The 12,600-nt window shown below is 29.9% G+C and overlaps 2 protein-coding genes across 2 annotated transcripts in view; both read left to right on the forward strand.

Annotated features, from left to right (window-relative positions):
• The window catches only part of LOC123261717 (potassium voltage-gated channel protein Shaker), a 1,350,734-nt gene that overhangs the window by 1,319,043 nt on the left and 19,091 nt on the right, over positions 1–12,600 (forward strand). The gene's annotated exons all lie outside the window — the stretch shown is intronic.
• Positions 3,496–4,368, forward strand: LOC123261374. The gene has a single exon (XM_044722967.1). It carries the CDS (start codon positions 3,496–3,498, stop codon positions 4,366–4,368), a length of 873 nt encoding a protein of 290 aa, XP_044578902.1.

Below are 12,600 nucleotides of genomic sequence, written 5' to 3' on the forward strand. Positions count from 1 at the left end.
ACTTTTATGTGTAATTTTAATGCTTCTTGTAAATTCTGTGTAAATTAGATTTTAAAAAATTTTTAACTACGCGTTCCATAATTATTCAACCGCATTCACTTTGCAATTTTTTTTCAAAGTATTATAATTTTTTTTTTTTTTATTATTTTTATTATTATTATTTTTACATTGTAGAAATTTTAATGTAAAAGTTACACCAAATACCGTGTAACAATGAGATTGTGATTTTTTAATTTTTACATCAGTAAACTTGTTAAAATCAAAGAATTATATCATAACAAAAAATTAAATAATGACAACATGTATAATAATAATGACAAAATGAAGTTTTTTCCGAAATTTTAATGATCTCATGCTGCAGCATGTAGTCATGACTACAAGAATTAAAAAAAAAAAAAAAACAAAAATTATACATTCAAGTATGCAATATTCAAATTATCAAATTGAATTTGTCAACGTCAAACTACCATAAATTAAACATTAACACGTTTAACAATATAAAATTTAAATAGACACTAGCTAACTTCAACCCGATATTTGGTGTAACTTTCACACTAAATTTTTTGCACCGAGTCATTCACATCACACCGGGTCCAAAAATTTTTTAACTAAAAAGATTACCAAAAATTGACAAAACCTATGATCTCTCAATCTACAGACTAAGATATTATATCTATATTCTTCTTATAGATCAGAGAATCAATGAATTGGTTTTTAATGTGAGACCGTAGAAATGTAATATACCAAAACAAATGTACGTTCTAAACTCGACATACAGGGTGATTCAGAATTACCTTTACAGCGAAAATATTCCGATAGAAGAGACAATTTTGAGCAGAAAACACCTGAGTCGTGATTGAAAATTTTGAGTGGTTTCGGAGTTATTAAAAATTTTAGTTGACCAATCAGATGCGAGATTTAGCATTTAAAAAAAAAGCAAAAGAATAAATAATAAATTTGGCTGCGTTGTGACTTCCAACTTCAAGCTTTACTTTTGTTTTTACTTTTTAAATAATTCTAATTTTAAAAATTTAAACGAATGTAACCTTCAAAATAAAATTAATTTTTAGTTACAAAGATAATTTTAAAATTCTAGAAAGTAATTAAATAAATTGACAATGGAGAAAATAAATTGATTTGATGTTTACTATTGAGCGGACAAATTTCAGACTGCTCATCAGGTTAACAATAGGAACTTTTATCAGGTGAAGCACCAGGACAAACTCCAGGCTGCTTATCAGGATAATAATAAGGATTTTTATTAAAAAATTAAAAAGGACAAAATTCAGGTTGCTCATCAGGATAATAATAAGGACTTTTATCAGGTGGAGCACCAGGACAAACTCCAAGCTGCTTATCAGGATAATAATAAGGACTTCTATCAGGTGGAGCACCAGGACCAATTCCAGGCTGCTTATCAGGATAATAATTAGGACTTTTATCAGATAAAGCACCAGGGTAAACTCCAGGCTGCTTGTCAGGATAATAATGACTTTTATCAGGTGAAGCACCAGTGCAAATTCCAGGATACTTATCAGGATAATAATAAGGACTTTTATTAAAAAAATAAAAAGGACGTACTCCACGCTGCTCATCAGGATAATAATAGGGACTTTTATCAAATGGAGCACCAGGACAAACTCCAGGCTGCTTATCAGCATAATAATGAGGACTTTTATAAAAAAAATAAAAACGATGAACTTTAGGCTGCTATCTTGGATAATAATAAGAATGTCTCTAAATGAAGTCTTATAGTTTGTCTTGTCAGTAAGTCCTTCGTATGATTCTAAAGATCAGTCGGAAAGTCGTCCTCGTATTCCATCAGATGAAAGTACTGAGTTTGTCCCGGTGCTCCACTTGATAAAAGCCCTTATGATTATCCTGATGAGTAACCTGAAGTTTGTCCTTTTTAATTTTTTAATAAAAATCCTCATTATTATCCTGATAAGCAGCCTGGAGTTTGTCCTGGTGCTTCACCTGATAAAAGTCCTTATTATTATCTTGAACAGCAGCCTAGAGTTCATTCTTTTTATTTTTCCGATAAAAGTCCTTATTATTATCCTAATGAGCAGCCTGGAATTTGTCCGCTCAATCGTAAACATCAAATCAATTTATTTTCTCCATTGTCAATTTATTTAATTACTTATTTCTAGAATTTTAAAATTATTTTTGTAACTAAAAAATTACTTCTATTTTGAAGGTTACATTCGTTTAAATTCTTTGAAATTAGAATTATTTAAAAAAGTAAAAAAAACAAAAGTAAAGCTTGAAGTTGGAAGTCACAACGCAGCCAAATTTATTATTTATTCTTTTGCTTTTTTTTTAAATGCTAAATCTCGCATCTGATTGGTTAACTAAAATTTTTAATAACTCCGAAACCACTCAAAATTTTCAATCACGACTCAGGATTTTTCTGCTCAAAATTGTCTCCTCTATCGGAATATTTTCGCTGTAAAGGTAATTCTGAATCACCCTGTATGCTATTGAAATTCAGCTAATATTTCAATTAGAACTCATAGAATACATGTAAACGACATACATACTTACATATACTTACATACATACATATTTTTATTTGATTATTAAAGACTTGAAAATAAATTATAGAAGCATCGTGGTTATGTTGCTGTAACTTCTACGCAGTGTTGTGCGCATCACCTACAGCCCACAGCTGTATAGCTATGGTATAGTGTTCTTGTTGCCTATCTGTAATAGTCTAGGTGAGTGTTGGTTCTATCTATAGTGCAATATTATAGATTATGTGAGTGACATACTATGTACTATCTGTAATATTAAATTATCTTAGTATTAGTGATTACCAAAGCTTGAATATAGTTGGTTACATTATGTGCTTATGAGAATGATCCATGTATATGGAATTCCTATAACTGTGTGAAAATACATTCGTTCTAAAACTGTTGTTTGTAAACAAAACCAACTTAGTGTAAATTGTTATGTCATTGTAAGTTGTTATGTCATTGTTAAATGACATTTGCAATAGATGCAAGGCTGTACACCTTATACCTGTGATATTTGTAATAAGTCTTTTCATAAAAGTTGTGTCACTGATTATATTAAATCTAGACTAGTTGATGATTGCTGCAGAATTAAGTTTAATTATTTAATTAACTCAGTAGAAAATAAAGCTAAACAAAATGTAAATAAACCTCAAACCAGAAACCGTCTTCATCATTGAGATCAGTAACTTCTAACAACTCATCAACATTTAGTTTTAAATCAGCTAAATCTACTGAGTCACACGCTAGTATCGGAAGTCAATGAGGATCAACAACTTCCTCTCCGGTCACGCCTAGCCTACCATTGTCACCCAACAGTGATTCAGTTTTTCTTCCCGAATCACAATATTTAATTGAGCAGTCTACATCTTCAAATCAAACCAAGCACACTACAGTTTAAACTAATACTAGTTCATTACCAACGATCCTAGACATCATTGAAACAAATCATACAGTAGTAAGTTCACCTCCGAGTACAATGGATTCAAATCAGCTTTCCCCCGATTGGTCTTCATTATCTACAGATGACAAACTTACATTAGTGATGAAGTCAGTTGCGCAATTACCAGTGCTTACGACTGAATTTAAGACATTGTCTTCAAAAATCGATGATCTTGGTTCTCGATTAAATATGTTACAAATTGAGCAATCTAATACCAAAGAGGCTCTTAATTCTATAAACTCTAATGTAAATTCGAACACTACCAATATCATCCAACTAAGAAATGAGCTTGAAACTATCAAGGAAGATACACTAAAAAATTCTAAAAGTTTAGCTGATCAACATGCCTTAATTTCAAGTGTTGCTACATCAAATGATTCTTCTGGAGTCCTGCCTAATTACCAAGTTACATCAGAATTGGTTATCTCAGGCATTCCGGATTCAGTTGTCCAAGGTTCATCTGCAATAGAGATCACTTCTAGTGTATTCAAAGCTCTCAAAGTACCCGAACTCAAGACTGACATACTTTCTTCTAGGTTAATAGAAAAGAGAGCCAAAAGCTTTTCAAATATTGTAAAAGATAATGCAAAACCTATCTTGCACTCAATCATAGTTAAACTTAAATCTCCTAAAATACGAGATTATATTATAGAAAGTAAGAGAAAGCTTAAAACATTACTAATTAAAACTGTCTTCCCGGAAACGGCAAATGTTTCTAAGGGTTTTTTATATGTTAATGAATTTTTAAATGCTGAAATACATAAATTGTTACTTATAACTAAGTCTAAGGCTAAAACTCTACGTTTTAAGTATGTTTGGGTGCAAAATGGTTTGATATTTGTTAAAAAAGATGGCAATACTGCTAAAATTAAGATCTGTTCTGAAGCCGATCTTATTAAACTTGATTAACGTTACTTAGAATTAACTGATAATCCAAATCCTCAGTCCACGTCTATAAGGCTTTTAAGCTTGAATATTAATAGTTTTAATGGTCATGTTGCCCAATTTCTAGATCTAGTTACTGATACAAAACCACATATTATTGCTATAACTGAAACATGGCTTAAACCACTACAAGACAATTCTTTACTTAATTTAGAAAACTTTACAGTCTTTAGAAGAGATAGAGGTTTAATTCATCCAGAAAATGGTTGCTTCATTAAGGGTGGGGGTGTGGCATGTTTGGTCCACAAGTCATTAAAAGCCAAAGTCATCTAGGTACCTATTACAAATAATATAAATAAGCCTGAATATTTAATTCTCGAAGTCATATCACCGACTGGAAATCGCTTATTACCAATAGTGATCTATCGGAGACCTCAAGGTAATCTTTTAGATGAATTTTTTAATGTAATTTCTAAATTAATGATAAATTACAAAAATCTAATAATTACGGTTGACTTGAATTTTGATCTTTTAGAATCCTCTATAACACCTAATCATTTACAGTCATTTATCATGGAATTATCATTATTTTTTGTTCCGTTTGATGCTACTCACCATTCAAATAACAAAGATTCGTGGTTAGATGTTATTATTCTTGATAATCAATCCAAAATGGTCAATTTTTGTAAAATTTTTGTATGTGATTATACGTTTGATATCTTGAAGCCTTCGGAGAAAATTATAAAGTATAGAGACTTTTCTAAAACTAGTCAAGAAGCTCTGAGTAATGCCCTGATGCAATCTTTTAAAATTGATAGTGAACTCTTGGAAAATTCTGATCCTAATTATTTAGCTAGCTTTACTCAAGATAGTAAAACTACTGCTCGCGACACCTATAGGTCTTGAAGTGCAAACTAGTCAACCACCAATGGTAATGTGTTTTATGACAGCTAAACACGATCATAACAATAACAATGTTTACATCGAAGACACAATAAACAACTTGGAATGTCTAAATAACGCACTAGAAAAAAATGACTTAATCATTCTCCACTTGAATGTTAGAAGTATCAACGCCAATTTTCAAAATTTGGAGCTATACATAGAAAGATTGAAAACAAAACCTCAAATCATTGTCTGCACGGAAACCTGGACTATAACTTGCCCCAATTTCTACAATCTAAATCATTATAAGTTGCTGTATAATCAAAGTAATATCAACAAGACGGATGGTGTTATCATATATGTATCAGATTCCATCGAACACTCATTGAAGACCGAGTCTACGGGACGGAGTAAATTTCTCTCAACTACAATAAAAGTGAATAATAACTACATAAAAATTAGTGGAGTGTACAGGTGCCATGATATATCTAAAGAAAAATTTATTACTAATATAAGTTCTTACTTAGATATAAATAACAAAACAAAGAACCATATAATTGTGGGTGATTTCAACATAAATATAAATAATACGGACACGTCAACTGAACTATTTTTAACGACATTTTTAGAAAATGATTATATACCATACTTTAATAACATAACAAGACCTAATGAAAACTTTGGATCATGCATAGACAATATGTTTGTTAAATCAAAACTATATAACATAAAATCTTTAACGTACCAGCAAGTTTTTGCGGATCATTATCCAATTTTTCTTACTATACAAACACAACCTAAACAGATATTTAGTGAACCTCAGAGAACTATTAAATATAATAAGTTATTAAAAAACTGTGAAAAGACTGATTGGACAGACATACTTAATATGCATGATCCAAATGTAGCTACTAATAATTTAATTAATAAAATAAAAAACTTGGTTAAAGAGAGCATGATAAAAATTAGAGATTATAAGAAAAATAAGCCACGAAAAAACTGGATTACTGCAGGCATTATCAAATCTTGTAAAACTAAAGAAAAACTATATAATATTTGGAAAAAGAATGAAAATAATTGTGAACTAAAACTAAAATATACCAACTATAGAAAGATGTTAGACAAATTGATAAAGTCTGCAAAATTCAGTTATGAGTGGAATGAAATAAATAATAGTCGTTGTAACAGTAAAAAAATGTGGCAATATATTAACGAAAAAATAGGCAAAAATTTAAAAAAGAATGATGATATTGATTATTTAATTAAAGAAGGAAGGAATGTCACGGACACACAAGAGGTAGCAAATGTATTTATAGACTTCTTTAGTACCATAGGTACTAACTTAGCCTCAAAAATAGGAAATAATATGGAAAGATATGATGATAACTTACTTCTGATGGTACGTCAGAATCCTGAGACTATCTACCTGTATCCGACGGATCACAGAGAAATAAAAAAGACTATTAATAACCTAAAAGACAAAGCGGGGGGCTCAGACGGTATAAATACTAAAGTACTAAAAGTTATTAGTCAACACATAAGCAAGCCACTTGAGCATATTATTAATAAATGTATTTCTACTGGTATATGGCCACAAGCTCTAAAATGTGCCGAAATTATTCCCATATTTAAATCCGACGACAAACACCAGGCAACAAACTATCGTCCTATTTCGCTTATCTCTAATATAGCTAAAATTTTTGAAAAAATCATCCATGAGCGTATTTATAATTTTGTCACAAATTGTAAATTAATTGCTGATGAACAATTCGGTTTCCTCAGGAAAAAAGGTACTAAAGATGCCTTAGCATCCATAACTGACTTTATATACTCTAATATTGATAAAAATAATCCTACGGTAATAGCCTTCCTTGATCTAGCAAAAGCTTTTGACATAGTTGACCATAGGATATTATTAGACAAATTACATAAATATGGAATTAGAGGAATTGCGTATGATTTAATTAAGAACTACCTAACTCACAGACTGCAACATGTTAGGATGAACTCTGTGAAAAGCAATAGTACGAAAGTAAAAATAGGGGTTCCTCAGGGGACAATCTTAGGACCACTGCTTTTTATCCCTTACATAAATGATATTTTCGACATATTACCTAAAAATTCCATAGCTGCTTATGCCGATGATACTGTCATTAAGGCTGCGAGTAAAACATGGGTTGAAGTACAGCAGAATATGAAGATGTATTTAGATAAAGTAGGTTAATGGTTATATAATAATTATTTAACACTCAATGTAGATAAAACTTCTTACATCACTTTTGGATGTTACAGAGATAGTGTTCCTACTAACTTTGAACTATCGATATACAATCAAATAATTAATAGAGTGAGCTTCTGTAAATATCTAGGGCTAATATTCGACTGTAACATGAAGTGGGACTTACATGCAAAGGATCTAATAAAAAAAACCAAATTTTTCCTATTTATCTTTTACAAGCTAAAGCGGATAGCAGATAAGAAAACACTTAAAGTAATTTATAATACACTGTTTGAAAGTATAATAAATTATGGAATCATTGCGTGGGGAGGATGCTATAAAAATGCGATAAATAAATTAGTGGCAATACAAAATAAACTAATCAATGTGATAAACGAGCAAAACACTTGTAAAATACTAGGAGTAAAAGATTATTTTATAATTGAATCAATGTGTTACCACTACTCAAAATGTAAAAATGAATATTCTAATTACCAGGGTAAGGCAAGAGGTAGAGCAATAAGCATGCCAAAGGTCAATAAAAATATAGCTTTTAAAAATTCTAGTTTAGTGGCAATAAAGAATTATAATAATTTACCAGACAATCTAAAAAACTTACATCTACCAAACAAAGAAATTAGGATAAAGATAAGATTTTGGTTAGCATCACAAAGATAGTTTAGATCTTGATTTTCGATATCACTAGTTGTATTTTTCCTACTATTATAAGTTTTAGATTAACTTTATATATCTATTACTATTACTTGTACTGTATCTTATATTTGTAAATGTTCGAGATGGCTGAATTTTAAGTTATGTACAGCTAAAAATATTGATATTACATAGAATAATCTACTACCAGGCTTATGCACAGATGCTGCATCATTTCTATAGGTATAAATGTATGTATTTTTGTATGTATATATTTTATAACCTGGTAAATAAATAAATAAATAAATTATATCACGATACTATTATTGCAATTCTTGATGAATTTGCACCTATTCGTTCACGCAAAATCACTCATGTTCCTAATCCCTGGGTCACGAAAGAACTTAAAACCAAGTGCAAAGACCGTGATACTTTATATAAACGTGCTAAAAGAAATAACAATAAAGACCTATTAAATCTTTTTAAAATTAAAAGAAAGGAATTAAAAATAGAACTAACAAAGGCCCGTGAAAATTATTTTTGCAATGCACTAAGTAATATTCCATCAGGTTCAAATATATGGAGTAAACTTAAGCATTTGGGATTAGTTAAAGGTTCAAATTCCTCGCCCTTAAATTTCTTTGACTCGAGAGAATTAAATAATCATTTTGCAAAAATAGTAAGACATCATCTACCATGTAATGAAGCAACTTTTGAAGAAATTAAAGCGTTTCATAGTAATCTGGTAAATTGTTCCTTTGTATGGACAGAGATTGACATTGTAGTTGTAACGAAAGCTCTTCATCTCACTCTCAGCAAATCTAAGGGTAAAAGTCCGGATGAATTAAATCTTTATTGGCTAAAAAACAATATTCCCCAGATAACGATCTTTCTTACACAGCTTTTTAATAGATCTCTAAATACTGCTATCTTCCCTCAAGCTTGGAAGGCAATTTACATCTTACCATTGAACAAGACCTCTCCACCGCGTTCTCTTTCTGATACTCGACCCATTGCTAATGCTTCACATCTAAGTAAGGTTTTCGAGAGAATAATTGCTAACCAAGTAGTTACATATCTTGAGGATAATAATCTTTTAGATAAATATCAATCAGGGTTTAGAAAACATCATAGTACTCAATCTGCCCTATTAAAATTAACTGATGATATTTCCAGAGCCATGGATAGTAATCAATTAACTCTAATAGTCTTTTTTGATTTGACCAAAGCATCAAGGGTCTGTTCTTGGACCCATATTATTTTTATTAGTTATAAACTCAGCGGCTAAACGACTTGCTTATACAAATCATGGCTTCTTTGCTGACGACAAATATATTTATTTACATTGTTATAGTCATCAAATTCATGAAGCCACTAAACAGTTGAACCTAGATGCTCAAGCAGTAGTTAATTGGGCCAGAGATAATGGGTTAGAAGTAAATCTACTTAAAACTAAAGCAATGGTAATGGGATCAAATAACAAGGTAAAAACTCTTATGCGAGAAGGTATACCGGAGCTAGAAATTGATGGTGTACCTCTCCCCTATGTCGAATCAACCAAGTGCCTTGGACTTCATTTTATGTCTAATTTATCGTGGAACTTACACATCTCAAAAACTATAAGTAAAATCAATTCGGCATTATATAGCCTGAAACTCCGTAGAAATATTTACACTTCATCAATTAAAAAATTACTTGTATCGGCAACTATTTTACCATTAATTGATTATTGCTCTATAGTATTATTAAATTCAACTTATGAAAATGACTGTAAGCTCCAACGTTCTTTAAATTCAGCAATACGCTTCATCTTCAACTTAAAGCGAGATGAACATGTCTCGCCTTATAGACGTGAACTGGGATGGCTCTCGATAAAGAGTCGTCAAATTTATTTTACTTGTTGTTACTTTTATAAATTATTAGAAATTGGTAAACCTAGTTATTTGCGAGAATTATTTCAAGAAGACCTTACTGTAAGACGCTCTGAGAGATTAGCACTTAAGAAAAATAATATCCTCTTCAAATTCCCGAATTTCAATACAACTCATTATGAATCTTCTTTCGTAATTACAGTTATACGATTATGGGAAAAACTACCAGAGGATATTATAAATTTATCAAACTTGGAGGTTTTCAAAAATAAAATTTTTGATTATTTATGTAATCTTGATGCTTGATCATAAACTGTTTAATGTTTCTACCTTCGTTTTATTAATCTTCAAACTTTAGTAAACTTTCATTATATAGCTTCTTATAATTTAAAGTTACCTACTTTTCTTTATAGTAACATCAAAGATTCTTAAAATTGTTAGTTAATTCATTACAAATTAAATTTTTATACTCATCATAACGTATTATATATCATTATCACCTATCTAAAAATATTATTATGTAAAATATTCTAAATGTTTATAAGTTAAACTGCACAATAATGTAAAATTATATGTATATTTACTCTTTGCTATTCGGCAACTGCCTTGGCATAATTTATTAATAAACTAAACTAAAACTAAACATACTTCAAAAACATTTTACAACTAACGAAATCGAAATTTGTTAGGAATATTCGCTGTACATTAAATTATACGAATTTCAAATAAACTTATAAGATCTTCGAATTCAGAATATAATTTAAACATTCGATACTTGACTTAGAATAAAAAATTCATTTTTATGAAATTAATTATTGATGATTTTTCTTCCAAAGTTGACGGAACTGCTACAAGAACACTTGTACATTGAAAATAATGAAAAGTAGTAGCTACAATAATTACACGATTAAAAAACAGACTGGTCATTCCATGTTACAGCGACCAATAATTAGAATTGACTTCTTTCAATTTGAACGAAATTTGGTCAAAATTTTTCTCCTATCATAAAACATAGAATTGCAAGAGAAATAAAAATTTTTATAATTTTTTTCGTCATTCAAAATTAAAAATTTTATCATTTTTTCAAGATTTAAACTTTATTTTTTAGATATCTTGGAAAGTATTAAAGATACAGAAATCTACTTTTGTTCGTTTTCGAGAGGGCGCTTTGGGTTAGAGAAAAAATTTTTTTAAAAATAAATTCGAAGAATGAAAAATTTGTGGACTTATGAATTATTAGAAATCGGTAAAATTAAATTTCGTCTCGAAATTTCAGGGTCAATTTATTTTGTAGACTTCCTCTATCTGTTCTTGAAAGACCCTGAAATTTTCACAGTTGCGTTTTAATTTTTTTTTTAAAGATATAAATTTTTGAATTTTGCTAAGAAAAATTTTTTTTTAAATTAAGCTTATTTTTTGTAACACTATACTCTAAAAATTCATAAGAATATTCAAGGGGCCTTAGAAATTATTGTAAAGAATTGAAATATATAGGGAAGAAAGTGGTAATCATCGAAAAAATTTTGATTTTTTTCTAAAAAGTAAAAAAAAACTAGAAGACAACTTGAAATGATTTTTTTACAGAAATTAAATTTAACAAGGAAAATAGCAAACAAAATATTGTTTTAATGTCGTCATTTTTGACAAAAACATGGGGTTCTAAAATGAACATCTAACGCTTTTCATCTCGGATCAAACATTTTTCAATTTTCAAAACCTGAAAATTTCTTCGCTTGGAAATGTTGCTAGAGGACCTAAAGATAATGAGATATTTTAAAATGATAGAATTAGCAATTGTTATTACAAAACAGAGAGCTAATGATGATCTCAGCCACATTTAGATGACCATAAATTGCTCAAGCTTTGGTTGATTGAATTTCGGTCCAATAGAAGGTAATTTTATATTTATTCCACATTTATCAGTTAATATTATAATTTTATATAAACCTGTCAAATTGATTGACAGAAAAATCAAAAAATTTCAGACATTACATGGGGAGTTTTCATTCGACATTAAAAAAAAAAAATGAAGAAAAAAAAGGCAGTCAGCAAGGGCTAAAGAAATTAAGGAACTGTAGGATGCAGAGCTTTGAGATCGAGTGGTGCCCCTATTTGATCAAACTACCCGAGAAAAAGTAAAGCAAATCATTAAAGATCTACGTTCAACAGATCTATGTGCATCAAAATTTTGGCGTAGAATAGATTTACAGAGATATATGAAAATCTAAACTATAAAGAACGTTATTGTTTCAAATGTAATTCATATATCAAATATACTAGGTGTGCCCCCACGAAAAAAAATTAGGAAAACGGTTGACCCTGAAGGCCGTCCCTGCAACTTCCAGCTAATTCCATATTTAGGCGTTTAAAATTGCACCAATGACGTTTTTGAGCTCTTCGAGCTCAAAAATACAATTTATGGGTTAGTTTGAGCTCTCCGAGCTCAAAGAAATTGCTTTCCTATGCTTTTGAGTTCTTCGAGCTCAAAAGTCTGATAGAGATTTGATAAGACACTATTTTTTGAATTTTTAAACCGCAATAACTTTTGAATGAATAAACCGATTTTTACGCAGTTAGAAGCATTCGACGCAGTTTTTTAAGCCTCACAAATAATTTTAAATTTTAAATTGA

This window comes from Cotesia glomerata, linkage group LG3, assembly GCF_020080835.1.
Source record: "Cotesia glomerata isolate CgM1 linkage group LG3, MPM_Cglom_v2.3, whole genome shotgun sequence".
In the NCBI taxonomy this organism is placed as follows: domain Eukaryota; kingdom Metazoa; phylum Arthropoda; class Insecta; order Hymenoptera; family Braconidae; genus Cotesia; species Cotesia glomerata.